Below are 26,559 nucleotides of genomic sequence, written 5' to 3'. Positions count from 1 at the left end.
ATCACCCCAGTGTTGGCTACACGTGTGGACTATCTTCAATGCAGGATAGTTCACGGACTAGATTGAAAAGGTCAACAATGCTTCAAGACGTTTCAATGTTAGTGGGATCGTGTAGATATGTGCTAAGACATATTCCGAACCTATCTCCGTTATATATTACATTGTAGGGTTTGAACGCACTGGCACATTTTATGCTGACATTGGCGATGCGCTCACCGAGACCCTACACGGGAACCCGTCGCGGGGGTGCGCCGAGCCACTCTCAATCAGGTAGGCCTTCTCATGGTCGACGTTGGTCAGGTCGACGTTCTGGCCGGCGAAGACCTCGTCGTAGCACTCCTGGAAGTCGAACTCGCGGCATACGATGGCGAGGAACGCCTTGAGCTCTTTTAGCACGAACGCCTGGCCGGTGCAGTTGCGCACGCCGTACTCGAACGGCCGCCACGCGCCCTTGGCTGGGTATAGCTCGTCGCCGGGCCCTGCGAGGAAACGCTCCGGCAGGAACTCGAGCGGTCGCGGCCAGTAGTCTGGATTCCGGTGCAGGGTGATGTGATTCATCTGCACCGAGATGCCCTCGGTTGGGTACTCCGTTCCATCGCGGCCCTTCAGCACGAGGTCCTTGGATCCCGTGCGGATACCATTCGCGGGCGGAAATAGCCGCATCGTCTCCTTGATGACGGCCAAGGTGTACGGGAGGGAATTGAGGATAGAGGGATTCTCGCAGATCAGGTCCGGGCACGCGGCGACGTTCTTCCCGAATACCTGGTCGTGCTCGGCGCGCAGCTTAGCCAGGACCTCAGGATGTCGCCAGATCAAGTAACAGCTGGAGGTCATGGTGCTCGAGGTGGAGTCGTAGCCGGCGAAGAAGAACAGACGCAGCTGCGCGCAGAGCGTCTCCAAGAATTTGGTGTCGAGCGGGTCAGAGAGCTTCCGGCCCGGCTCGGAGTAGTAGCTCTCAAGCGCTTGGTCGAGGACGGAGTTATAGGCTAGCTGCTCGCCCCGCGACCGGGCACCGCGGAAGGCTGACAATCTCTTCGCGATCTGCGCCCGAATCTGCCGGTCCAAGACACGGCTGTTGTTCCACATGCTGAAGACTCTAAACGGGTTGAGCTGGCCCAAGTTGTCCTTTACGTTTTGTACGCCGAACTTCAACGCGAGCTGGCGCAGCATCTTCTCTGAAAGCGGGTGAGTGCCCGCCGTCTGGTTGCCAAGCTCCTCATTAAAGATGACATTCCCGGTGATATCGTTCATGAGCGACAGTGTCAACGGCCCCATGCGAAGTAGTTCTCCGGTAGCGGCTCCCTTTCGAAGCAGATCGCGGAAGACGAGCATCTGGTCGACGACGACGGGCATGGTGGAGTCCAGGTTGCTATTGTTGAAAAAAGGCAAGAACAGATCATGGTCGCGTTTCCACTCCGGGCCGTTCTGGGTGAACAGGTTGACGCCCCGGTTCCCGGAGATGGGCGCGAACCACGAACTAAGGCTCTCGGGCTTCTCGGCGGACACGACGGCATGGTTAGTAACCTGGTTGGCGATGTAAGGGTCGGTGACGATGAGCATGGGGATGCTCATCGGGGAGCTATCAAAATAGTAAGCCGGTGCGCGGCCCAGCTTCCTGCATAGCCGGTCGAGGATGTAGACGCTGTGGGCACCTGGCGGAAGCTCCTCGCTGGCAGTCTTAGCTTCGAGGAGATGACCGAGGAGGGCGCTGTGCGGGAGCATGGGCTAGGGCGAGACGCGTTAGCAGAGGTAGGTAGATATGTGTTAGTATCCTTAGGGCATGTCAGAGAGCTCTGGAGGATTAACATGATAAACAGTGAGAACGTCGGTCCTTTTCACCTTTCCCATCTTCTCGTATTTTTTTATTATGCTCCGGTTCCGCCATAGGCTGGTGACGAAGGAGAGGAACCTCGCGAAAGCGAAAATCAGCAGAACAGCGCCAATGGCGTTAAGGATCCTTGACCACGGGGAGTCCATGGTGATTCGTGGCGGGCAGAATCCCGTCGACAGGTTTCGTTGTTGACGCTCGTGCTGACCACCGCTGAACTCGCGGTCGGCGACAGGCCTGGGTTGCGACCAACACTAAGCGGCCCCAGGTCCCCCTCTACGTAGCCCCTTATAAGACCCCCGCCCCGATCGATACTAAACGCTGCGCGCCTATCGCAATGTGTATCGCAGTGTCGCAGTGTGATTATGGATTAGCGAGGGCAATAGCCCAGACGATGGTGATGTGATGGGTGGCGACACCAGTTGTTCGATCGCATGCCTACCGCTCACAACTTCGACGTACACTCGAGGAGATGATACCTTCGCGTCCACGGGTGCGCAGTGACGGTCCGGTTGAAGAAGTCTACGGAGGAGATGTAGGTGATATGTCTCGGGTGGTTCGTCTTACCAATATATATACCTATATAACTAGGCTTATTGATGGGGTTATTACTAGGTTGGTTGGTTTTATTGCTTCTATTTTCAGCCGGCTAGAAAGGGCTAGACTCGTCGCATTCACGTCCAAACGTATTCATCCCATTACGGGCTCCCCTGGTTTCCTCGATCGACTTTACGCGGCCCGACCGTATGGGCGGCGATGCACAAGTCCGAATACGCAGAACCCAGGAGAGCATCGAGAGCAGCCAAGAGTGGGGAAAATAACGAAAGGGTAGCCTTTTTTTTCTCGCCTTTATTACCATTCTTTTTCTTCGCCTTTTACTTCCAGGTTCGTCTTTTTATGCTACGTCTATACTACACTTTCGACGGCCAACAGCTGCAGCTGTTCCTCCATCCAAGTGCTGGATTATCTAGTCCCCACGCAGGATTTCCTATGATAATAGTGAGCGGGTGCCTGAACAGCGGCACCTTTACAAGTAGGTAGGTATGTAGGTACATCCACACGGTGGCCCTGCCTACAAGGTACATAGCTGCTATCGCCTCTCCATCTACCAATCACAAATTGCCGTGCAAAAGCCTCAACTACGAGTTGAGTAATGGAGGAATCGGATCCGTATACTGCCTACTGTGTATATCAGTCCGTCGATAGGGAGTTCCATAGCTGTCTTGGTATGGTACCTGTTACATTGTACGTCTCCAGGATATGCCTTTAGGTATATTGTGGGGGCAGCTGAAGACGAGACCAAATACCGGGGGGATAGGGCTGATAAGATACAGCGCCGATAAGATAAACCGATAAGGTGGGTCGGATGAGAGTGACGAGTCCTGAATTTTTATTTTCGCGTGCAAACCCTCTCGACAATTCCCACCCACCTGCTACGGGACAGGTAGAAGATAGCGACATCACGATGCCGAAGCCACGGTCGAGGCGGCAAGCTCTCCGCGACGAGAGGAAGGCGAAGAAGCACGAAAAAGAATCGGCTGCCTACGACGGGAACGAAAAGACTACCAAGAAACGACGTTTGAACGAGGCGGGTGATGCGGCGGGCGACGAGGCCCTAGAGCGAGAAGCGCGATTCCAAGATGGATACGACGGCCAATACCAGCCGCGAAATGGCGGGCCTCAATCCACCGACCGCGAGTTTTTCGGCATGTTGTCGGATCAAGAACAAGAATACTTCCGCTCCGTCGACGAGCAGCTCGATATCGACGATTTCCCCTCCCACGAAGACCGCCAGCTCTATCTCGGCAGCGTGCTAGCCGAGGCCCAGGGCAAGGAGCTCAAGCTAGCCTGCAGCCAGTCCTGCTCGCGATTGATGGAGCGGCTGATACTAATGTCGAACACGCGCCAGAAGAAGCAGCTGTTCGGCCAGTTTGCCGGCCATTTCCTGACCCTCATCCAGCATCGCTTCGCGAGCCACTGCTGCGAGACCCTATTCCTCCAATCCGCCCCGATTGTCACGAGAGAGCTGGGAGGAGAGCGTGATGACATGCCGACCGACCAAGATGACCCCGGCGAGCAGCCTCTGTCCTCGATGGAAGAGTTGTATCTGCTCACGCTCGACGAGCTCGAAGGCAGCCTCGGCTATCTACTCACCGATAGGTTCGCCTCGCACACGCTCCGCGTATTGCTCATCATCCTATCCGGACGGCCTTTGGAACAGTCGCAGACCAAATCCCTCATACACAGCAAGAAGAAGGAACATATAACAGTCCCTTGGACATCTGACGGGTCGGCCAAGCTGAACTCGCAACCCCGGGCCGTACCCGCGTCCTTCACTCTGGCAGCCAAGAAAATCATCGCTGATTCCATTTCCGACTCGACTCCTACGGAGCTTCGAATCCTCGCCACGCATCCGACTGGAAACCCTGTTCTCCAGCTCATGTTGGAACTGGATATCAGCCTAAATGAGAAATCTAGGGACCAGTCAGACAAGGCGATATTGCTGCCGCGTCTCTTGCCCGGGGCGCCTGCTTCGCTAAAGGATAGCACGACTCCGGCATCCGACTTCGTTAATTCGATGCTCTACGATCCCATCGGCTCACGGCTTCTCGAGACCCTCATCACGCACTGTCCCGGGGGCATTTTCAAGGCTATGTACAAGCACATCTTCGCAAGCCGCATACATAGCCTCCTTCGCAACGACATTGCGTCCTACCCCGCGATCCGCGTCCTGAATAGACTCAGCAAGGAAGACCTAGCCCAAGTCGTCGAGAAGACCCTACCCGAGATAAGCAAGCTCGTCGCGCTGTCGAGGTTCAACGCGATCAAGGCCCTCTTCCAGCGATGCGAGGTCCGACACGCCCAGGACGAGATCGGGGCTCTCACCACGGCTCTGGTCGACGCCTTCGGGCCAGACCCGACGTCTCTCGTTCCGAAGCTGTGCCTGCCGCAAGCCCCGGAGGCCAGCAGCGAAACGGGCCACGGGCCGCCCGCGAAGAGCCACTCGGCCCTGGCCTCGCACGGCTCGCAGCTAGCCACGGCCCTCCTCGCCATCCCCGGGGCGCCGCGCGGCGCAGTCCAGACGTCGCTCGCGGCGCTGCCCGCGGAGGTCCTGGTGCAGCTCGCGACGTCCTCGCACGTGCTGGCGGCCGCGCTGTCGACGCCGTCGCGGAGCAAGATCCTGCACAAGACGCTCGTCGCGGCGCTGCGGCCGCACGCCTTCGCGCTCGCCGTGTCCGAGCCCGGCAGCCGGGTGCTCGCCGCCGTCGCCGCCATGCCCTGCGCCAAGCAGCCCCCCGCCGCCGCCGCCGCCGCCGTCTCGCTCCCCTTCCACCTCAAGGAGTCCGTCCTCGCGCTGCTCGCGCCGCGCGAGCGCGAGCTGCGCGACTCCGCCCCCGGCCGCCGCGTCTGGCGCGCCTGGAAGGGCGACCTGTGGACGGCCCGCCGCCGCGAGTGGATCGCCTGGGCCAAGGAGGTCGACGGCGCCCCCGCCGCAGCCGCGCCCGCGCCGGAGGGGCGGCGGCCGAGGGCCCCGAGGGAGGCCCAGAGGGAGCGCGATGCGGGGACGTGGAAGCGGAAGAGGGGCGCGGAGGGCGGGTAGAGGGGGACAGAGGGCTCGGTGGTCAACCCAATCTTGCTCGGCCGTGCGCCGTGTGTAGAAGACGATGTCAGACAGATAGACGGACGGATGTATATACCCAGATACCCCAGCGTTACCCAAATACTCGCCCAGGTTTTTCCGGACGAGCGTCGTGCCGTCAGACGGCCCTTCAAATTGACCGCATCATCAGCTTGTAATGCTCTACCGTCTGATCCAGGATCGACAACGTATAAGCTTTACGCATTTGCGCATAGTGTCGCAATTCACGGCGCAGCGCTCTCCCACATCTGTTTTCAAGTTCTTTATTTATTTCTTCCAATTTTTTTGTACAAGGTTTTCAATCTCACCTTTGCCAGCTCCCGTGTTTTCCCAGCCCCCTCTACATCCTCTCTCTGCCTTGTCTATCTCGGTCTTATATCCCGATGTCTACTCCCTCCGTCCCTCCCTTATCCGAGGGGCCTACCGAGAGCCCCATTGATTTAATTAGCGAACTCCCCTTCCCCCCACGACCACCACCTCATCTTTCCAATTGATGGATCGTGGTGTCGTGCTGCGCGACCTTTCACTCACGCCACGTCGCCGTCGTATAACTTTCTCTAGCTAGACCCCCGCCATTTTTCCGTTGGTGGGTTCCTCTCCTTTATGTGAGGTAGGTTGGTGACGCGAGATACGCACGAAACCCTGGTATCCTTCCCGCTGCGTGGTTTCACTCGACATCCGCAGAATTACGCCGCTTAAGAGCCTCCCTGGCTCGCACTCGACGAACCAATAATGACGGCAGTCGTATACGCGCGGGATACACATATACATGTGCCCGACGTCTTCAAATGAGAAGGGGATGGCGTTCAGCTGTAGCGCGTACACAACGCCGTAGGTATACGGCGGCTTCCCCGGCCCCTTCCGGAACCAGATCCGCCCTCCCTGACCCACCGGAAATCCCGCCAGCGGTCCCACGACCGCACAAACGAACCGAGCGCCGAGAATATAGACGATAAGTCATAGACGGAGCCAGGCTAGTGCTCCGCGCCGAAGTCGACAAAGCTCTCCCAGGCATCGCCCGTCATCCCGGCCCCCGGCGTGCCTAGGCCGCCGTAGTCGTCATCGGGTATGTCGAACGGCCCCAGGGAATCGGTCAGCGGGGAGATCATGTCGATGCTCTGGCCCGGAAGCCCGTAGGCGGAGAAGCGTTGATTGCCCGAGCTGGCCTGGTTCGCCATCGTATCTCCCTGCAGAGAGTAGTCGCCGGCAAGCAATCCAAATATCTGCAGGTTGACCGCGTTGTCGTCCATGATCTGCGTCGCCATCGGGTCACTCATGCCGATGTTGGTCATCATCTTCACCTCACGGGGTAGCTCCGAGGTGAAGGCGGACGACAGCGCCGACTGCGGCGCCATTTGCGGGTCGAGGGCGCCGGCCTGGAAAGAGGGTGTTCGATACGGATCGCGCTTGGGCTCGGGCACGTCGGCAGGTCCGGTGGAGCCAGGAGTCGGCGCCGATGGCGACGACATGGCGGTCGCGGGATTAGACACTGGACTCACTGTGGTAACCGAGTCTCTACCGCCAAAATGGGAGTGTTCTGATTGGGCTCGGCTATGCGGAGAGGTAGGACTCGAGTCTGACGCCGACAGCCTATGGGAGAATGCGCCGTTGTTGTTCGCAAGGGGAGCCATGTACAGCGAAGTTGCCGGCCGATGTCGGTACGCCGTTGCGCTCGGGAAGGACTCGCTGAATAGCCGGTTGACTTCGTTATACCGAGCGACGGCGGCCATAGCGGTTTGTGTGGTGACGAACGCGTTTACGCGATGGTTCATGTCGGACGAGCCCGTTTGCAGGTGGGCGGTGAGGTACTTATATTGGCGCGGCAGGTCATCCTCTTCCTCCTCGTACATTTCTTCCTTCAGCACGATCTCCTCACTCACTTTGAGACCTCGACCGGTCCGTCTGCGGTGGATCTCGGAGGCCTGCCGGGCAGACTGAACCCTCGCCTCCAGGCTGCGGTCCGCCCGCCTCGACGCGGCGATATAGGCTCTTTCTTGGTTTTCCTCGTGTGATCGTTCTGTCTGCAGCCCGAGGTTAGAAAAGACTGCTTGGGCTAATATGCGCCGTCGTAGAAAGGAAACGCGCTTACCTTTTGGACCTTCGCAGGCGGGATCTGATCAATAGCCAGCATGGCGGTGGATACGTCGGAGTGTCGTTTCGGCATAGGTGTGAAAAGCTTGGTCAAGCAATACCCCGTCCCGTCGGGTAGCTGGTGAACTAGCTAAGATGTAGAGAGGATGCGGTGTGACGTGGACTTATATGATCTTGCGGAACGCCGATACTGAAGGGGCTCGGCTGCTATCTCAGTCGTTGTTGGGAAACGCGTTGATCAATGAGAGACAGGGCCGGAGGGTCCTGGCAGGAGTGGCTAACTGCTCCCCAGAATTTGGTGCTGGTCGAGAGCCGAAAAGCAGTGGCGAGGAAACGGAGGGTACACTAGGGAGATGGAGAGTGCGACTCTTGACGAGACTCGGATCGCGTATGGCAGATATACTTAATGTCGGCTCTCTATCCCTCGCACGCGCTGTGTCCCGTTGTTTGCTTCCGATTTGTGCCCAGGTGTTTGTAGTGGCGTTGGTCTCTTTAATACCGGCTGCCAGGCTATCCGGAAGCGCCGTGACACGATCAGTAGGATCGTCTTGGACGGTCTATATAATCAGCCAGCCACCCCAGGTACTATCTGGAAACAGTTGGCGTGGGTGTAAGCAGGTTTTAGGGCTGGCAGGGGCCCTCCGACATAGGTGGGGATGTTGTCGACCGGCTAAGCAGCGGGGAGAAAGAAGCCAGCAAGGCCAAGTCGACGTGATAGCACCGACGGTAGCCCTGCAAGCGGCAGTAGAGGGAAGGGGTGGCGGTGGGTATGGGTATGGTAGCTCCAGTTGTTGCCAAAGACGAGAACACTGGGAATCCCGGGGAGGCGGGTATCGGTGGTTAAGGAGGTGGTGGTGGTGGCAGCAGTTGTTATGGTGATGGTCTCGGCGGCGGGAGTCATGCAGGGGAGATTACTTAGGGGGGGAGGGGGAGGGAGAGGAGGGGGAGGAGGGGGGGGACTGTTATGAAGACAGTAGGGAGCAGGCGAGATAGAAAGAGAGGGAGGAAGCCAGGCAGATGGCGGACAGGCTGGTAGTGGAGAGACGGAGAGTGCAACTCCTCGCGCAGCCGTTTCTTATCCACGGCAGGCGCATTATATACGAGAAAGTACGAATTCCCATATTCGGAATCGCGAGGTTACGGGGAGCCACGGCAGGGCTGGGTACCGTGTACGCGGCGTCGAGGGCGTGGGCGGCGGCGGCGGGGTGTACCGGGGACCTGACGGGTTCGATCAAGGATTCCTGAATGCGGGAGAGTGTCTAGATGGCGATCGATCTCGATGAGGCGCCCGCCGGGAACCAGTAGGAGCGTGCGATAGCGGGGAGATAGAGCTCCAGGTACTTCCCAGAGGGGTTCGGCGCCTCGAGTGGGCCGTACCCTGTAGGTGCCCACTCTTTTACATACGTACCTGTGTACGTTGCATCGAGCCGTCCGGGCCCGTTTCTGGCCTGCCGATACCTTACCGGCCTGGCTAGGTACGTGGGCCCGTCGGGGTACGTATCTCAGGTACCTCATGCGCCTACCCACCTACCTTACCTAGGAGGTACCCCGTAGGCGGGCATCTCTGCGACTCCCTTGCCTTTGAGATAGCTCTGCCTGACACCTCCATCCGGCAGCTAGGAGACAAGCACCCAAGGCATCCATCCACCAACAAGTAGGAGATAGGCGAGCGCGCCTAGGTCCCAATGCGCCTAGATCTTCCGAATCGTCTCCCACACACACGCACAGCCGGAGGAGGCATCGCAGTCCCTCCTCAGCTCCGTATCCCCAGAGCTTCCTTGCGGCGGGTCACACGGGGCGGGTAACAAGAGTATCAGGTAATCGTGTCCCTGTACGCCTGTGTTGTAGATGGCACCAAGATAGCACCTGACGGCGAGCGACCATGCCCGTAATCTACCTATACATAGCTATGGGAGAGTAGGTAGGTAGGTATGGTAGAGACTACGTGGGATGGGCGGGTTGCGGGGGTAAGCGAGTACCATGCAATCCGCCAACTCTGCCTTAGCCGTTAGACAGACGACGGCTACGTGGAAGCTGTCGTTATGTCTGGAGAATGGGTCTGACAGGTATATGCAGTCTGCACCTCCCCCACGCTCCACGCCGGGCAGCGTCGGCGGAGCTTGCCAGGCTCTCCACATCCAAGCACAATGGGACGGGGGGTGTTAACAGAAGTCGAGAGAAACTCGGCGAAAATACCTGTGCGATCACGAGCCGAGTTATTGCGGTCGACCGCGGTCGACCGGGAGGTAGGTAAGCAAAGCGGGAATCGAGGCCACGGGCTACGACGCGCGTAGGTGGATGACAAAAGAAGGAAGCAAATATGACCTCGTAACAACATCAGCGAACGAGGACACGCAATTGCGACTCAACGTCAACGTCAAACCCCGGCATATTCCAGTACATCGCTGATACATGCCCGCCCGGGAGGTGCTCAAAGCAGTTGCTAGGTACGTGGTGCGACGAGGTCCGTACGTTAGGAGGCAGGTTAGGAGGTAGGCACATGGATACCCCCCCTCCAGCGTCCCACTACACATAGGTAATTCTATAGGTACCTAGGTAGATAATAGGTATCTTCCGGGCAACGTACGCAGCTCCAGATACCTCTCGGCGAGCTGCCCGCTCACCGCACCAGCTTAGCTACACAGGTTGTAATGCAATTCCCTCCACATCGCCTCCGGAGCATAACCGCCCTCCTCTTCTCAACCCACGAAGCGGGACGACGCCGGTCCGTCTGCCACGTCGACACCTTACGACCGCGCAGAAACTCGGTCCTCACCCTCACCCTCACCCCACCCCCGTTTTCCCCCTCGCCGGTCTACGCGCGTCGTTCTGCGCTGCCCTCCCGACAGGGTTCCCGACGATTTCCAAAGCCAATGGGACCTCGAGGAGGCAAGTCCATCGTCCTACGTGGTAGCAGGAGCAGGCCTGCGTGTGCCTTTGAGACATGCATACGCCCGGAGGGAGCGAGGGAAGATGGGTCCAGAGCGCGCCCCCGACGATTGCCATCATATTTTCCGATGGGTGACATCAAGCCACCGAATCCGAGTGCGGAGCCCTATCGATGCGCCTCGAAACGGGCCGGAAACGGGGGGGGGGGGGGGGGGGAGGAGGAGGGAAGCGAAGGGAGACGGGTTCCTTTGGGTCGCTTACCAGATCTCTTTGCTTCGTTCCCATTGGGAGTTCCCTCGTAGCTCTTGTTTTTTTTACGCCTGCAACCTCTGAGCTCGTCCCCTATCGATGGCCCTCGCGGAGCAAAAGATCCGTTCCCCCTGGTTGCCGGATGGTCTTTCGCCGACGGTACTTGACGCCTTAACAATTTTTTTTCAGGCGTGGCGACGAGGAGAGTCTTGCTGGGGAGGCTTGCCAAGGCCGCCTCCACCCACACTGCCCGCAAGCCACATGCGGCGTTCAGGCTAACCTCGATTCGTTGAAGCAGGGATTTTGAGTAATCCCCATTACGTTCGCGTCCACACCCCATTCTCCATCCCTTCTCACCTCTCCTCCCTCTTCGTCCTCTACATTGCTCGCCTTTGACGTGGATTACCCCTCAATATGAGTTCATTTTCGCCGGCCGGAAACGAGACCGACGCCAAGGGCACATTTGTATCGTATCTGCTATGTAGCACTGGGCCGCGCCTCGGCCCCCTCTTCCCGCCCTCCATAGGACCGGGCTAGGCGGTGGTTCCCTCCCCTCCTCTCCCGGCTGTCGATCACATCCCAATATTACCAGCATTGTCTGACGCGGCACCTGACTGATGGGATTCTATCCTCGTCCTCCCAAAATGCCATCTTAGAAACCATGCGATTTTTCTTTCGTCCCATCTAGTGCCAAGAATTCCGACTAATTGGTGGCTGCATCCCCCTCGCCCCCCCCAGTAGGTAACAGACGCTTACCGCTATTGTGCGTGCCGTCCTTTCGACGAGCTCTCGTCGCGTATGAGCGCCCTCTGGGTCCGTCGACTCGCCAAAAGAACCCGCTCCCCATCGGTAGGCTCTTGTGTGTCTAATGACACCGTAGTCTCTCTTACCCGGTCCAAACCTGATAGGCCCCCGCAAGCAAAATCTCTTACGTGGCGAAATCGAACATGCCCTTCGTCTCAGCTGGGCTGATGTGCTTGGGAGTATTTCGGGCAAATCTACTACCCTAGACGTATAGCGGTAAGTAACGCTCTGTGTAGCCTTACCACTAGCAGATTCCGATTTCGCGTGCTCTGAGTAAATTCGCAAACTGTTCCCGCTCGCTCCAGTCGTGCGTACCTAACCACGCAGATTCATGACCTGCGCCGACGCGTTATTGAATCCACGTCTCTAATCGCGAGCTGGTCGGTGGACTCTGGCGTGGTCTCTGCCGATGGGTATTTTATATTTAGCCTTCCCAGATTCCCGGGCTCGGTAATTCTGGCCTATCACCTTTAGGTGCTTGTCGACGTCCAGGGCCGAGTTCTTTGCCGGGCCAGGCGAAGCCCGCAACTCCTCAACATTTCTTATTAGAAGTAATGGCCTATCGGGAAAAGCCCCTCTTCTCGTTGTTTTGTTACCGATTTATACGAATACTGATCACAAATCTATGTCTCGAGGCTATTGAGTTCCCCGGACAAAAGGACCGATGGAATTGTGGGGATCAAGGCAGCCACACGACTACGCCCACTATTCGCGAGACCTCCGGAGACTTTTGTTCAACCTCGCTCAAATGCTAGTACGCCAAATATATGCCGAGGGTGCCCGTGTTGGATAGTAATCACGTTACCAGTTTTATCGACATTCCCTCAGTCTACCAGTTAGTACCGGCTATAAACAATGATGAGTCTCTTGACCGCCTCTGTAGGTAAGTAACCGCGTCGGAACCCGTTGACAGACGAATAACGAACAGCGACCTATTCTCAGCTAGGGCGTATTATCGAGTGGCATATCTGGCTCACATGCTACACCCCATCACAGCCTCTGTTGGGTAGGGAATCCGAGCTACAGGTCGTAAGGTAACTCTAGATCGGACACCTTCTCACATAGCTCCTATTGCGCGACAGTGGAACTTCAGATTCGCGCCTAGAGCAGCAACACGACCACCCCAGGCCCATAGCCGTTCACGTACATGTCGACAGCAAGTCTCCGGCACGCCAATCATACCCGGGCATGGTAGACGAGAGCAGATACCGACAGGCCGACGTCCAGTGGTTGAAACCTGGCCTCCACTCCCGGTTCTACGGCACTACTGCTGGAATGCCTTTTAGGCTGGCTGGCGTGCTTAGACCACGCAAGAATCGATTCGATATCTACTGTTATGTTGCCCGGCCGCGAAGCATTGAAACGCTCCTAAGGGAGGCTACATACATGTCTGTCACACTACCTCTGCTGGAGCAACTGTGGGTAGCATGGGAGGGGTGTCTAGAACCCACCGATCAAGCATAGGCAGGTAACTACAGGAATCCCCCTCGTTGCTCGATCCCTACCTATTCCCTGGTTCCCGGTAGTAAGGAGGGTCAAAATAGGTGCGGCTATCGGAGGCTAGAAGTTCTAGACCTCTGCTCATGATCTCCTTCGGGGCAAGTGTATTAAAGAGTTTGCCAACTGACACGTAGGCTATTATTAGCTCCTAGTTTGATGGGGATCTGGGAAATCCGGGGGACACATGCCCCGAGATCTACCGGCACACCTTAGCTACAGCTCTCCCGTCCGAGTTCGAAGGTTGGGCTGCAAGCTTGACCTGCAGAGAGCACAAATTAGGACCCCGCACTACTGAGGCGATGCCCCCCCTGCTCTCCTCCTGCTCACCCCATGATAGCCACTTATACGAGCATTGTTCCTCATTGCCCGTCCAGAGTCGGCCTCGAAAGCCGTCAAGCACGCGTCCGCGCGTAGTATTTGCGACGCAATGACTCGAGGTGACGCCCTTGAAATCGTGTGATCTACGTGTCGACATGAGTCAGAGTCCGCATCTTCGTCGGCCAAATTATGAGCGATGAGAAAGGGGGGGGAGGGGGGGGGAAGATTCGGGATTTCGCAGTCTCTAGGTGCTGCCCAGTGCCCGTAGACAGGCTCGCTAACGGACTAGATGGGGAAATTATTGCTCGCCGCCCACCACGCCCGAGCTTCATCACGAAATGTCGTAGCCTAAGGCTTTTTGTCGAACTAATGAGCTCCGGGTAAGTCTTGCTCGGCAAGTTTAGAAATCTGACTACGTGTCGAGAACGCCTTCGGCCGTTTCTCGGCATCGAGAGAGCCGAGAAGGGAGACCGACCCCGTCAGGACGCCTCGCAACGATGTCGCTAGCACAAAATTCACCCTCCGTAAAACGTAAGCAACTGGATAAAGACTGGCCCTTTTTTAAAAAAAAAAAAAAAAAAAAAAGAGACGTGGAGGCGGCTTTTCCATGTTTATATCGAGATATGAAAGTGTCGGGGGCACACGATTGACCCTACTAGAATAAGCCGACAAAGGTCTTCAAGAAGTGGTGGCCTGGTGCTTGGTAGCGGCGGGTATCGCTAGCAAAGCTAAGCCGGGTGACAGGTGACTGCATGGCAGGCAGCACGCCTTGTAGGGCTGCGTTCAAAGGGGACGGAGGAAGAGGGCATCATCTGCCGCACATACCTAGGTAATTCCAGGCTCCGCACCGCAGCATCTATTGCTGCCGTCGCTACCTATTGCCTCCTTAAGCGGGAGGGGCGGGGAAAGGGAGGATTGGCGGGAAGTAGATGGTGAAATGATAAATAGAACAACAACAACAAAGGAGAGCCCAAAGAGAAAATATATGCCCGGCAGAAAAGAAAAAAAAAGGAAAAAAGAGGAGACTGTGACTCCCAGTTCACCGGGAGGCATCGGGAATTGAGCCTGATGCGAGTGTCGAACCTGGGCAGGCTATGTTAATGGATTGCGACGGCTCCGGCTCGAGGTGGGCACGCCCGACCTACCCGCAACCTTGAGACTAAGAGTCTCGCGCTCTACCGATTGAAGGGTCGTGGTATGCGGGTTCTGGTGACGACACCGAGGGCTCCTGGCGCTGTCCCGTGCTCTGCGTGCTGCGACCTTGCCGACGGAGGGACGCACGCGTCTCGCGATCGATTGCGGATAGGGGCCGCGTGCATCGCGTTTGCATTGCTGTCTTCTGGCTCGGTGGCGGGCCGCATAGCGAGTCGACGGCGACGGGCCCCGGGGGGACAGCCGACTCCCGTTCCGGTCCGGCGACACAATGGCGGGGGGGGGGGGGACTGGGTGTAGCTGCCTGATGCCTACGCCTGCGGGTCTGTCGGCGCAAACCAGATAGATAGGTAGGGAATCGCTGTGGTTTCAGGAGCGGTTTTCGCGTGGCGGGACGGTAGGCTTCCGGAGAGAACTACGGCCAGCGGTATCGCCGGAGCGCTGAGCCGAGCCGGGTTCGTAGGATGGGGGAGGGAGAGGCAGAAAAGCAAGAGAGGCGTAGCTGGGGGGCGAGTTCAGGAATAGGGGCTTGGTCTCTCGTAGTGATGTTGCTTCCCCTGGTGAGGTCGGCGTCACAATGCCAACAAGGTGCCTAAAGTACTTACATTAAAGATTTAGAGCGGGAGCGATATTCGAGGATATCACGACCAGTATATGTAGGTAGGTATTGTGCAGAAGAGGGATTCCTCCCTGCGGACTAGATAGGAAGCCTGGGAGTCTATAAATCGTGATGGTAGCAAGCACCATACTACCTCTCCGTGCCTAAGCGTAGTAGGTATATCGCAGGCGGGATTTGCGTGCGCGGGAGATAACAGACAGCTTTATGGTATAGGGGGTCTATGGAGAAGAGAGGGATACGCTCGTCGCTTCACGAAGCCGTGCTCTAAGTACAATGCTACACCAATGTAATATAACCAGCAGTAGACGTCGATGCTCCCTCGAACACCTCGCATCGGCAGATGTGCGAGAATGGACATTGGCGGCCAATGGGGAGGGAGAACGATCGGGTAAAGGGGACACACAACACAAGATAGACGAAGCATGCGCCTCGCCGGCATCGAGCGTCCCCCAGATGGGCCGTAGGCAATTAGTCCTTTCTCCTTCTCCAGGACCAGCAGGAGTTGATCGCATCCCGCCTAGGCCTACTCGAGGCACCCTAACATATCTTAACCCCCCCCCCCCCCCTCCCCTCTCCGCCTCTGCGGCTGCTCACTGGGGCACGACCTCGCGGCCGACCTCGCGGAGCGCGCGCAGGAGGCCGTCGACCGTCGAGCGGCGCGTCTCGCAGTTGACGACGACGCGGAACAGGCTGCCGCGGGGGGCGGGCGCGTAGTCGACCATGAAGCCGCGGGACACGAGGCGCGCCGCTATCTCGCGCGTGCGGCGCGTCGTCTCCGCCGCGTCCGCCGGCAGCGCCCCGCCCGGCGCGTAGTAGAAGCAGACCTGCAGGCAGGGCGGCGGGCGGGGCGACAGCAGCGCGAGGTCCTCGTCCGCGTCGACCTGCGCGGCCAGGTACGCGGCGGTCGCGAAGGCGCGCTCGACGCGGCGCGCCAGCCCCGCCGTGCCGTAGTACGCCCAGGCGAGCGCGAGGTTGAGGCTGTCGCCGCGGCGGCCGCACTGCAGCGTCAGGTCGGCGAGGTCCCAGACCTCCTCCTCCTCGCCGGCGTCGCTGTGGAACAAGTACCCGGCGCGCAGCGTGTTCGCGCGGTGCAGCACGGCGACGTCGGGCGCCAGCAGGAACGAGCAGGTCACGGGCACGTTGAGCATCTTGTGAGGGTTGACGGTGAGCGAGCGCGCGCGCTCGGCGCCGGCGAGCAGGCCACGCGCCCGCAGCGCCGGCGAGAACGCCGCCGGCCCGCCCCACGACGCGTCGACGTGCAGCCACAGCCCGTGCGCGTCGGCGACGTCCGCGATCGCCGCGATCGGGTCGTACGAGCCCCAGACCGTCGTGCCCGCCGTCGCGTTGACGTACAGCGGCGTGCGCCCGTCGGCGGCCGCGCGCGCCACCGCCGCCCGCAGCGCCGCCGGGTCCATGCGCCCCGCCGCGTCGACCGCCACCGCGACCACGCTGTCCGACCCCATGCCGCACGCGACCGCGGCCTTCTCGACCGAGTAGTGCCCGTGCTCGCTCGTGAAGAGCGCGAAGCGGAAGCTGCCGTTGCCGCCGGTCTTGGTTTCCGGGAACAGCGTGTTCCGCGCGACGACGAGCGAGGTCAGGTTCGAGGAGCTGCCACCCTGGCAGGTGATGCCGCCCGCGCGGGGACCGTTGAAGCCGAAGAGGTTGGCCAGTTTGCGGGCGGTCGTCTTCTCGATGACGGTAAGCGCCGGCGAGGTCTTGTAGACGTGCACCTGGGTTGTGTTAGCGGCTGAGGGAAGTAACCGACGGAGGCGGAGGTGCAAGGGGTGGTAACTTGCGTTGGTGTTGAGCACCGTGAGGACTAGGTTAGATACTACGCCAACCTACGGGTGCTATTAGCATAGGCCGTTGAGCTATTGGGCAAGTATTAGAACACAACCAACCGGAGTAACGCTTGAATACAGCTTGTCCAGGAAGCCCTGATCCCAAGTATTCACGCTGTATCGGAGGACCAACTGGACGATTTCGAGCAGTCCCTCCTTACCCGCTCCCTTCTCCGGTATCGAGAAGGCCAACTTTTCCACCAGCCCCTCCGGTTTATGAGAGTCGACGAGGACATTCCGGGTCGGGGCCCCTGGAGCGCCGGCAGCTATATAGCCGTGAGCCCGGTCTGATACTGCATTGTCCGCGTCGCGGATGTACGGCAATATGAGGGACTTCACCGCATCTAATAACTAGAGCCGCGTTAGGAACGAGTATATTGGCGGCGAGGTCGCGCCGGTCAAAGATTTTGTATCTGCAAGGCTACAAGTTAGACTATCGTGACTGGAGAACTTACATCGTCAACCTCCTCTGCTCTGTTTAACGAGGCCTCTTCCGCGGCATACTCCGCGTCGGTTTCGGCGCTACCAGGCATTCTGAGATTTCGTCGTAGCCACCGTAGGAAGCAATATACGAACGAGTGTGCCTCTACCCGACGTATTCGAAATTGCCTCTTCTGGCTGGGTTTATGGATGCTTGGTACATGAGCCAAGTCTGATTTTTAGCTTTCCTTGCGGAGGAGACGCTCAGCGGCCTGCTAGACAAATTGCCGAGACTCAGCCGACTTGCATTTTCCCTTAGCTGTTATTCGATCGAGACGATGGCGTGCTTCTCGAATGTCCAGCGCCCAGCTTAAATAGGTCGGTCATTTTTATGAGAGCCGCAGCTGGATCACCACCAAAGCGAGCAATGCGAGGGATCGCCTGGCGAACGCCTCGAGGAAACCCCAACGTCGGCAAAAGGCTGGAGACATGAAAGGATGGCAGATGGGATAACTCTTGTGATACTGTTGTCCTCTCGGGACACTACGCAAACCATGCGAGCCACGCATGAAGCACAACCTGTTAACAACCATTTCCGCCGACTCTCCGCGACGGCGTCCCCCCCGTTTCCCTGTTCGACACCTGCAATATCGCGAATGAATCCGATTTCAATGTGTAACTGTGCCATGAATCTCCGGAACCGCCCTACCATATAGCTCGCTCGTGCCCACATACTCTGTAACCTGCATTGCGCCTGGATAGAAGAAAATCTCAAGGTATCATTTGTCCGTCATCTTATATCGTATCCTCATACCGTTCCTAGTCGAGTCGCTTTTTGGTATCGGGCAGGTCGGTGGTTCCGTTGTGCTCGGGCGCCTTGCCATTGGTGCTCCCTATACTGCTGTCACCTTCGCCGTCGTCCCAGGCGTCTACCGCGTTCTCGTCCCAGTTGTCGACTTCGTCCTCGAGCGTGGCCGCGCGCTCATCCCCGGCCGCCGACACGACGCCTTCCTCTTGATGCTCGACACCCTCGCCTAGTTCCAGATCGTCCTCGTCGTCTCCGGGTACAGCGTTGTATCTGCGCTGCCGCTTCCTCTCGAGCATCCTCAGATGGTACCAGGAACACAAGCCCAACGCTATTAAGCTGCCGACCACATTGGCGACGATGTCGTAGGGATCAAAGTCTCGTCCGTTGGGGAGGAAGCCCTGGAGGAACTCGGACCCGACGCCCATACATATGGTGCATACGACAATGGTCAGGTTTAGGGTGCGACGGCGGTTCGTATCGATGATCCAGTAGAAGGCAACGGTGAGGAGGAAGAAGGTCAAGAGGTGCAAGACCTTATCGTTTACGATAGTGTCGAGCTGAAGGGAGGAGAGCCCTGCGTAGCCTGCGATGAGGCAAAGCAGGAAAAAGACGCCTGCAGGCTCGCGAGTTAATGTTAGAACCCTCTGCAACCGCGATCTCACGACATGTCGCTCAATATGCGCCGGGAAGCTACGGCAGGACAGGCCCGGGGTAGCTCTCGGACTTGTCCGAGGTGGGATGTTGGGGAGGGGACGAACCTGCGAAGGGCAAGCGGATGCGCATATTCGGGTTGATGGGTTGTCTAGGCAGCGATGGTTCGCATGGACATGGTTTCGGACGCCGTCGTTGGCCGAACGAGAGAGAGCGTAGGCCGGTAGGTCGGTAAGTAGGTAGGTAGGTAATCGGTTGCGATGCTGGACAAGGAAAAAGCGTTGCCGGAGCGGGAGAAGAAAAGAACAGGCCGGGGTGAGCTCGACTCGGATTTCCGCACACGCATACCAAAAACACACAGGCCTGACAAACCTGGGCGCTCCACCTTTCTCCTGCTCAGCGTTCAGCGTCGGGCAGACCCCAAGAGGCAGAGAGGGATGTACCCAGCCTACGTAAGGATGTACTGCCTGAAGTATACGTACCGAATTCGGCACCAGGACCGAGTACCGGATGTATGCATACGTCTCCTGACGGTACTGGTAGTCCGCGCCCCTCTCCCCATAGGTGGTCGGGACAGGTACCTACAGGACGGATCGGGTACGGGGGGGGGGCATCCAACCTTATATCGAGCGTGTCCCCAGCCAGCCGTGGGGCTGTGCACAGCAGAGAAACGCCCCGCTGCCGACCTGGCCGCCGTAGGGTAGGGTATCTACCTCTATAGGTTCTGGTCTGCAGCCTCAGCCCGCCAACCGCTTGGTCGTGTGCGGAGATATCTACAGGTAGGTTATCTGTATCTATGGGCGTCCCCGGCTCCACTAGCCACATTTCCCGCCTTTCCTCAGTCGGGTTAGGAACGCAGCGACGCCAACTGCAGGCCTGCCCGTCTCAAGTACGCGGCGTATGCCGTACCTACCTAGTTAGCCTCGATAGGGCTATCGTGCGGTATATTGTTCTCGACCTCTCTCGATCAGGCCGGATGCTGCCGTGGCCGGATGGTGAGTGTTCATAGAATGGGATGCTCTTCGTATTCTAGTCTTGTGGCTGTGACTATGATGGGACCACGCGGTGCATTGGGTTAGGGTAGGTACCTCTAACCTACCTTAGGTACCTGCTGGCGGGATCACGGGTAAAGGTATCTGTACCTGCCCTAAACCAGGCACACGTGGGAGATATAGGCCCGTACCGACCACGTACCTACATTTGGCAGGTACACTGTACGGGCATAGGTATATAGGTAGGTACCCTTCGGTTGGACCTGGGCGTGGGAGGTGAGGTCACGTGAGTATCAGCCGCCTGTCCACCTCCTCCTGGCCGACAATAATTCCATTATTCAGCGGTCGGTGTTTACGAATGGCACGGTCAGAGCGGCTAAGACCTGCCTCCTGCCTAGGGTAGGTAGCCTGGCCGGAGCCGAGAAGAACGCGGTACGATGTCCATGCCAATGTGTACAGATCTTAAGAAGGACGATACCGGCCGTCACGCAATTTTCAAGAGTACGTAAGCTGGGCGTGAGCTGGGTTGCGCAGCGGAAGGGAATAGAGCTGGTCGTGTTAGTTGCTGGCCTGATGAGGGGTATCGAGTGCAGGTGTGTCGATTGATCGCTAACAGGTACAGAGGATAGATGCTTAGATACAGGTAGTGGCTGAAAGTCAATATCGCGATTCATTAAGGGGCACTCAGGTACATCATCAGATAATGTAGGTACGTGACGGGATAGGATCATGACTTGCAAGTATCTGCCTACCTCCAGTAGGCTGGGTACCTACCTAGGCGCTCTTATGTAGGTACCTAACGTGCCTGACGACCAAGGTTGTCCGAATGAGGGCTGGATGTCTTCGGGCGTTTTTAAGGTAATGTACCTTGCTTAGGAGGTTAGGTACCTGACCGGGTACCTAAGCTTTACCGCATGCCTCCTGTGCCTGTGCCTGTTTCCGGTGCTGCATTAACCGAACTCCGCCCGCAACGGGATGAAGTCCTCAGGTACCTAACATATTTGCTGCGCGCGCATTTGACCTCTATTCTGGGCGACGCGAGGTATCCGAGGTTAGGTACCCAAGGTCAGGTGCTTCAGACATGCTGTAGATGTACACGTATCTGGACCTTGTTTCCGGCGTGCGCTGACGTACCCGGCCTTGCGGTAGGATGTTAGTAGACAATATGTGTAGGCATGTGTGTAGGCATGTGTGTGTACCCGGGCATGTGGGCAAAGGTAGCGCACCCAGGGGAGCATGTAGACGTCGCATTGACGGCAGGTCAGAGATGGGCGCGACATGTACATGTGGACGCAGGCCAGGTACATGCATGCACACCTACGTTATCTAATAATACAAGTACCTAACCTAACTTCCATGATTAGATTCGTGTACTCAGGTACCTGGTATTGATTCTGACATCGGGGGAACCTCTCAGGTACGATAGTACGTCCTCAGCCATAGTGCCAGGATCCGCTCCAAAACCTCACTCCGCCAGACCTCACCCTTTCCAAATACGCGAAATCGCCCTGAACACGGCCCATCAAACCAACGTCCAAATCTTCTCCTTCTATCTTCAAAACGCGCGTGCCATCTCGTTCGATGTCGCCCGTCGCCCCGGTGTCAACATAGGGATCTCCGACGCCCTATTCCCGCCTCGACGCGACCGCTATTTCCTCCCGCATGGCTACCGCCACCGGCCTATCACTCTAACACGCCCGCAAGGCTATCATGTCCATCATGAACGGCCAGCACTCTTGGCCGCCGCCGCCGCTACACCATGTCGTCGGCAAGCGGCCGTTCCGCCATTCTGATGATGGTCCTGCCAGATCCCACGATGTTATGGATAATTCCGCCGCCTCGGTGCCTGAGGCATCTGATATAGACGAAGACCGCGCACGGGCACACTTTGCCGAATTATATCGCCAGAGTGAAGCCCGCATTGCGCAAATGTTTGCCGATGATGGCTCCATTAACAGGGACGTTATAGAATCCTGGAGACGGCCCTTCGACGCCTCCGGCGCCCCACCCCCGACCACCGACCACTCCGCCATAGAGGAGCGTCCCGCGAAGAGGGTCAAGCGGGTCATCGACGAGGATGACTACGGCGATGACGACGATGACGAGGACGACGAAGAGGACGACGTGGCCGCGGACAGAAACGGTAGCATCCACGTGGCTTCCCTGAAATCCAAGGCCGCTGCCGTTGCCGCCTCCAAGGCCCTCCCGTCCCCCTCCAAGTCTGGAAGCTCGCCCATAGCGTCGGCCCCGTCACCCGACAAGCTCTTCGACAGAGCGAAGGAGGATGCGTCGCAGGGGTCCATGGGATCCCACGCGCATGCCAGCGACTCCGTCGACGCGCGCAAACAGCTCGAGGAGGCGCGGAAGGACATCGAAGAGGCCGCTAAACGCAGCTTTCACACTATATTTTACACCCTGGAGAATGACCGTACTGCGATGCTGGAGCAGCAGCAGCTCGAGGAGTCGGAAAAGCAATTGCAGGCCGAGATGGATAAGAATAATACCAGCAATCCGAGCGGGGGCCCTCCCGGCGAAAACCACGGATCTCTCAGCAGCGCAAATTTAGGCGCGTCGAGCTTAACCCTCAAGCATCTCATAGCGCGCATAGACTTGAAGCGCGACCAGGTGCGCGCGTCGGACGCCGAATTGCGCTCCCTGATGAACGAGGTCCGCAAGAATCGGAGCAAGTGGGCCAGCGAGGAGAACGTCAACCAGGAGGAGCTCTATGAGGCCCTGGAGAAGGTTTTGACCGAACTGAAGGCTCACACCGAATACTCAACACCTTTCCTCCAGAGGGTGAACAAGAAGGAAGCCCCCGACTATCATAACTGTAAGCTATAGACACGCGCCCCCTCCCCCGGGGAATCAGAATGGACGTGTCCACTAATGCCGCCCCCCAGTCATCAAACAACCTATGGATCTGGGCTCGATGACGAAAAAGCTGAAGTCGCTGACGTACAAGTCCAAGGTTGACTTCGTCACGGATCTTAATTTAATATGGGATAACTGCCTCCGGTACAACCAGGACATGAACCATCCGTTCAGGCGGATGGCCAATGGGATGCGCAAGGAAGCCGAGAAACTCATCCCCCTCATCCCGGACCTTGCTATCCGCCCACGTGCCGAGGTCGAAGCCGAGGAAAGGCGGAAGCAGAATGGTGGCGACGACGATGGCGGCGACGATTCGGATGACGAGCCGATAATGTCGTCTCGCGGCCGGATCGCCGGTGGGGCCAAGGGAACGAAGTCGAGGAAGGCCCATGCCGATCAGAAGGAAGGGACCCCGGGCGGGGACCATAAGCCGGTTCTGCAACTCAACGGCCTGCTCGCGAAAGCCCACCGAGAGGGTTCGGAGCTCGACGGGAGCAACGGGTTCGCAACCCCGCCGATCGCCGGCTCCATGACCCCGAGCGGGCTCAACGGCCACTCAGGCGTGGGTAGCAACGTAGACGCCATGGACATTGACGGTCCCGAGCTAAACGGGATGGCCCTGGGACAAGCCCTGAACGACGCCGCCCAACAAGCCTTCGAAGACGACGAGTACAAGATCTGGAAGCAAGTAACCAAGAAAGACCGTGCCCTCGTCGCCAAAGAACGGTTTCAGCTTTTTAGCGGCAAGAAGTTGAATATTGACGAGCCTGCCCTGCTAAGGACTAAAGCTGGTATGCGTCGGTACTTGCGTGCCCGCCAACAGGCAGAAGCCGCTGGCCTGGGCGGTCACACCCAAGACTCGTCGGAGCCTAACACTAAGCAGACCAAGGCAGTCGAGACGCTGGCCGAAGGCATGGAAGAAGACGTGGAGCGGGTAATACCCGATTACTACGAGCCTCAGACCATTATCCCGGACATCCCAACCAAGTTCCAGTGGATCGAGGATAGCGAAGGCCAAGTCATCAACCAGCACGAAGAGTACCTGCGCACCTTGCCACTGGGCTATTTCAACACGCCCAAGAGTAGCCTGACACAGAAGTTCGACGCCAATATCCGCCAGATGCAGGAGACGAGAAAGATCTGCTCGAAAATTAGCGTCATAAAGCAGATGCAACTCCAAACCCAGGTATGGTCCTGCAGCATCATAGGCGAGCAACCTTTTTTTTTTTTAAGCTAACAAGCCCAGGTGTACACGAATCAGTTTCCGAAGTATAATCCTGAGCCATTCCTCGAGGCCGACGTCGAACCGCATGTTACGTGCGGCGACAACATCGTGATGGCGCCGGAAGTTTGCAGGGCCGCCTTGCAGCGGTCCGTTGCGAAGATCTTTTACCATGCTGGCTTCGAAGAGCTACAGCCGTCGGCAATGGACACGATCACGGACGTCGCAGCCGATTATTTCGGGAAGTTCATCCAGACCTTCAATTCGTATAAAGAGATCGAGATGAAGGACCCTTCTCCGGAGTACCTTCGACGCGGAGCGACTGCCCAGCCTCGCTATAACGATGAGGAAGCCCTACTGCATACCCTCGCCGAGAACGGCTACTCGATCGACTCGCTCGAGGGCTACGCCAAAGACGAGGTTGAGAGACTCGGGCATAGGCTCGGCGGCATCCACGAGCGTATGAAGGCCCATCTGAGCGATCTTCTTCGCCCTGCCGTTAGTGACGTCGGCCAGGACGGGGCCGCCGCGTTCGATGACGGCAGCGAACAGTTTATCGGAGGCGATTTTGCCGAAGAGCTCGGCGAGGATTTCTTTGGCTTCAAGGAACTCGGTCTCGCGGGCGAAATGGGCGGCATGCTCTCTGTCCCTCTTCATCTCCTCCAGTCTAGGGTACGCAGCCAGTACCAGGTCCAGAACCCGACCCAGGGCCCCTCGGACACCGTCTTATTCGAAGATCTCCCGCCGACGGAGCCGGTCACGAAGGAGAACATCCAGGAACAGATCGGTCTGGTTAAGAACTTCTTCCTCGCGAAACTGCACGCTAACGGCGACTCACCATTGGTCGAGGACGAAGACCTGCCCGTCAAGCAGCGGCGCCCCAGGCCACGGCTAGGCGCTACCGGCAAGATCGTTTCCCCGCAGAAGCGACCCCCGAAGGAGCAGAATGCCATCAACAAGAAAAAGAAGAAGCTCGAGGCTCAAGCTGCCGAGGCCAGCAAGGCCGCGAATAATAATACCAGCCCCGAGAAAGGCGGCCCCAAGAAGGCCAAGGGCCCGCCTCTGCCCAACGGGACCGGCCCAACCAACGGTGCATCTCTGGCCGTCGCTCCGCCCATGGAACGCGTCGAGAGCATGCAGAGCCAAGGCAACAATAGCCAAACTGATAAAGACGACACCGGCATGATGAGCCCGGAGAGCATGGAGCGTTAGCGTAACAACATGACTATTCGAGGGTCATTTTCTCGACTCGCACGCTCTCGCGCCGAGAGGGCGTCTGCCTCGCTTCATTCTAGCCGACCTGCAACATACTCCTCAAGGCGGCCTTTCATTAATATTTTACCACCCCGTAGCTTATACCCCTCATTCAATGGTATATTGGTTTGTTTTGCGCACAATCTCTAGACGTGGGGTGGACCGGTGCAATGCGGAGAGAGCGGGTTGTATGAGGCACAGCAACATCACACAGTGCATACGGGCGTTTTTTTGTCGGGACGGGGGACGCCCACGAAACCACGCGCAACGCCGGGGCTAATCTCGGCGTCATCGGTGCTATTTATGCTTATGATGGCTCTCTCTCTACCTATCTCTTTCTCTTTCTCTCTCTCTTTTCTCTTTCTTTTCGGCACGACTTGCATATAGCAGCATGGATGGACGGGCGGACGATGACGAGAAGAGAAGAGGGCGTGCGACGGACGACGGAATGAGTGACGGAGACTCGACGCAGAGACGTCCGCCCCTTTTCACCCATATTGCCATGTGTACATAAAAAAGCTTTTTTTTTATCTCCCCCTCCCCATCCCACACGCTCACGCACTCCTCCTACTCCTCCTCGCCCTCCAGCACCCTCTTCTCTTCGTGCGCCTCCCCCCCCCCCCCCCCCCCCCCCTGGCGGACGACGGTATGAGGGATCGGACTCTGGCACTGTACCGGTTAAGGGGGGGAGGGAGGAGAAATCCCGGACGAAGCTTAGGACGTCCTCTTGAATTTTCGGGCATTGCTGTATGTATCTTGTACTTAACCCAAAAAACAATTCATTCCATCGATCAAAGGCTGCCCTTTTTCTCGTCCGCCCCTCCTCCTTTTTCCCCCCTGCCTGTCGCCCTCCCTGGTCCCGCATGTACAATGCCCAACCGACGTGACGACGCTTTCGCCACGCTAGAGAAACACAGAGAATATGCGTGTGTGTACGCGGTACATATATGGTACTACCTACCATCTTACCACTAGTATTTCCTCCTCCTTCCTTGCTCCCCGCGCTCCATCTCCTTCCACGCACACCCTCCGAGTCCCCGTCTTTCTAGGCAACACCCCCTCCCCCTTTTTGTATATACAGGCACAAGTCCGTACGCAGTCCCGTCCCGCCCGCCCCTCCTTTTTGTCGTTGCCCGCTTCCGCCCACTTCGGGAACTTGTCGGCGCAGTCTGGGCCGCTGGCGGCTGGTCTCCGATCGGAGGGGGCCGGGGGGGGGATTCGAGACTCGGGACGGGACAGGATGGGGCCAGAGGACGCGGCCGGGTACATGCGGCAATGTCGCGGGACGGATGTTGGAGGGCGCGGGGCTGCCGGCCGTGTGGCCCGCACACCTACAGCCGGCACGGCCCGAGACGCGCTTGTTTTCTCCCGGGCCGGATGCCTTCCGCGAGCCGGTCAGGAGGCGGCAGA

General features: G+C 58.0%; 10 protein-coding genes across 10 annotated transcripts; 4 read left to right on the top strand and 6 right to left on the bottom strand.

Moving 5' to 3' along the window:
- Nucleotides 1-28: 28 nt before the first annotated feature.
- Nucleotides 29-2,112, bottom strand: GGS23DRAFT_523687 (cytochrome P450). The gene is made up of 3 exons (XM_051514676.1): nt 1,840-2,112; nt 181-1,725; nt 29-57 (listed from the first exon to the last, which is right to left on the bottom strand). The coding sequence occupies exons 1-2, from the start codon at nt 1,975-1,977 to the stop codon at nt 190-192; spliced, it is 1,674 nt and encodes a 557-aa protein (XP_051372696.1). The 5' UTR covers nt 1,978-2,112; the 3' UTR covers nt 29-57; nt 181-189.
- Nucleotides 2,113-2,978: 866 nt separating this feature from the next.
- GGS23DRAFT_523656 (ARM repeat-containing protein) lies at nt 2,979-5,527 on the top strand. Its single transcript, XM_051514673.1, has 2 exons — nt 2,979-3,054; nt 3,163-5,527. The coding sequence occupies exon 2, from the start codon at nt 3,195-3,197 to the stop codon at nt 5,427-5,429; it is 2,235 nt and encodes a 744-aa protein (XP_051372695.1). The 5' UTR covers nt 2,979-3,054; nt 3,163-3,194; the 3' UTR covers nt 5,430-5,527.
- GGS23DRAFT_523652 (uncharacterized protein) lies at nt 5,226-5,970 on the top strand. Its single transcript, XM_051514672.1, has one exon. It carries the CDS (start codon nt 5,517-5,519, stop codon nt 5,910-5,912), a length of 396 nt encoding a protein of 131 aa, XP_051372694.1. The 5' UTR covers nt 5,226-5,516; the 3' UTR covers nt 5,913-5,970.
- Nucleotides 5,971-6,442: 472 nt separating this feature from the next.
- Nucleotides 6,443-7,632, bottom strand: GGS23DRAFT_596465 (uncharacterized protein; the record flags this gene model as incomplete). Its single annotated transcript, XM_051518483.1, has 2 exons — nt 6,443-7,489; nt 7,558-7,632. The coding sequence occupies 2 exons, from the start codon at nt 7,630-7,632 to the stop codon at nt 6,443-6,445; spliced, it is 1,122 nt and encodes a 373-aa protein (XP_051372693.1).
- GGS23DRAFT_523660 (uncharacterized protein) lies at nt 7,526-8,489 on the top strand. Its single transcript, XM_051514674.1, has one exon. The coding sequence runs from the start codon at nt 7,728-7,730 to the stop codon at nt 8,436-8,438; it is 711 nt and encodes a 236-aa protein (XP_051372692.1). The 5' UTR covers nt 7,526-7,727; the 3' UTR covers nt 8,439-8,489.
- A 1,424-nt stretch (nt 8,490-9,913) lies between these two features.
- GGS23DRAFT_566199 (uncharacterized protein) lies at nt 9,914-10,639 on the bottom strand. The gene has a single exon (XM_051516259.1). It carries the CDS (start codon nt 10,566-10,568, stop codon nt 10,344-10,346), a length of 225 nt encoding a protein of 74 aa, XP_051372691.1. The 5' UTR covers nt 10,569-10,639; the 3' UTR covers nt 9,914-10,343.
- A 5,041-nt stretch (nt 10,640-15,680) lies between these two features.
- GGS23DRAFT_620875 (glutamate decarboxylase) lies at nt 15,681-17,656 on the bottom strand (the record flags this gene model as incomplete). The annotated part of the gene is made up of 4 exons (XM_051521137.1): nt 17,387-17,656; nt 16,992-17,282; nt 16,887-16,931; nt 15,681-16,820 (listed from the first exon to the last, which is right to left on the bottom strand). Exons 1-4 carry the CDS (start codon nt 17,462-17,464, stop codon nt 15,681-15,683), a joined length of 1,554 nt encoding a protein of 517 aa, XP_051372690.1. The 5' UTR covers nt 17,465-17,656.
- A 514-nt stretch (nt 17,657-18,170) lies between these two features.
- Nucleotides 18,171-18,942, bottom strand: GGS23DRAFT_604903 (uncharacterized protein; the record flags this gene model as incomplete). The annotated part of the gene is made up of 2 exons (XM_051519676.1): nt 18,171-18,772; nt 18,918-18,942. The coding sequence occupies 2 exons, from the start codon at nt 18,940-18,942 to the stop codon at nt 18,171-18,173; spliced, it is 627 nt and encodes a 208-aa protein (XP_051372689.1).
- A 2,228-nt stretch (nt 18,943-21,170) lies between these two features.
- GGS23DRAFT_566176 (uncharacterized protein) lies at nt 21,171-25,787 on the top strand. Its single transcript, XM_051516258.1, has 3 exons — nt 21,171-22,632; nt 22,703-23,859; nt 23,920-25,787. The coding sequence occupies exons 1-3, from the start codon at nt 21,513-21,515 to the stop codon at nt 25,105-25,107; spliced, it is 3,465 nt and encodes a 1,154-aa protein (XP_051372688.1). The 5' UTR covers nt 21,171-21,512; the 3' UTR covers nt 25,108-25,787.
- GGS23DRAFT_523450 (uncharacterized protein) lies at nt 25,227-26,268 on the bottom strand. The gene is made up of 2 exons (XM_051514671.1): nt 25,642-26,268; nt 25,227-25,525 (listed from the first exon to the last, which is right to left on the bottom strand). Exons 1-2 carry the CDS (start codon nt 26,111-26,113, stop codon nt 25,356-25,358), a joined length of 642 nt encoding a protein of 213 aa, XP_051372687.1. The 5' UTR covers nt 26,114-26,268; the 3' UTR covers nt 25,227-25,355.
- Nucleotides 26,269-26,559: the final 291 nt, after the last annotated feature.

The sequence above is a fragment of the Durotheca rogersii genome, assembly GCF_024521655.1.
Source record: "Durotheca rogersii strain YMJ 92031201 chromosome Unknown GGS23scaffold_8, whole genome shotgun sequence".
Classification (NCBI taxonomy): domain Eukaryota; kingdom Fungi; phylum Ascomycota; class Sordariomycetes; order Xylariales; family Xylariaceae; genus Durotheca; species Durotheca rogersii.
This window is presented reverse-complemented; position numbering and strand designations above follow the sequence as displayed.

Excerpts from the sequence above, each read along its gene's own strand:
- GGS23DRAFT_523687 (XM_051514676.1), bottom strand. The coding sequence starts at position 1,977 with ATGGACTCCCCGTGGTCAAGGATCCTTAACGCCATTGGCGCTGTTCTG. Across the intron at positions 1,726-1,839 it reads AATACGAGAAGATGGGAAAG|CCCATGCTCCCGCACAGCGC; the intron begins GTGAAAAGGACC and ends GTCTCGCCCTAG.
- GGS23DRAFT_523656 (XM_051514673.1), top strand. The coding sequence starts at position 3,195 with ATGAGAGTGACGAGTCCTGAATTTTTATTTTCGCGTGCAAACCCTCTC.
- GGS23DRAFT_523652 (XM_051514672.1), top strand. The coding sequence starts at position 5,517 with ATGTATATACCCAGATACCCCAGCGTTACCCAAATACTCGCCCAGGTT.
- GGS23DRAFT_523660 (XM_051514674.1), top strand. The coding sequence starts at position 7,728 with ATGATCTTGCGGAACGCCGATACTGAAGGGGCTCGGCTGCTATCTCAG.
- GGS23DRAFT_566199 (XM_051516259.1), bottom strand. The coding sequence starts at position 10,568 with ATGATGGCAATCGTCGGGGGCGCGCTCTGGACCCATCTTCCCTCGCTC.
- GGS23DRAFT_566176 (XM_051516258.1), top strand. The coding sequence starts at position 21,513 with ATGTCCATCATGAACGGCCAGCACTCTTGGCCGCCGCCGCCGCTACAC. Across the intron at positions 22,633-22,702 it reads AGCCCCCGACTATCATAACT|TCATCAAACAACCTATGGAT; the intron begins GTAAGCTATAGA and ends GCCGCCCCCCAG. Across the intron at positions 23,860-23,919 it reads AGATGCAACTCCAAACCCAG|GTGTACACGAATCAGTTTCC; the intron begins GTATGGTCCTGC and ends TAACAAGCCCAG.
- GGS23DRAFT_523450 (XM_051514671.1), bottom strand. The coding sequence starts at position 26,113 with ATGGTAGGTAGTACCATATATGTACCGCGTACACACACGCATATTCTC. Across the intron at positions 25,526-25,641 it reads ATGTACACATGGCAATATGG|TCGTGCCGAAAAGAAAGAGA; the intron begins GTGAAAAGGGGC and ends GCTATATGCAAG.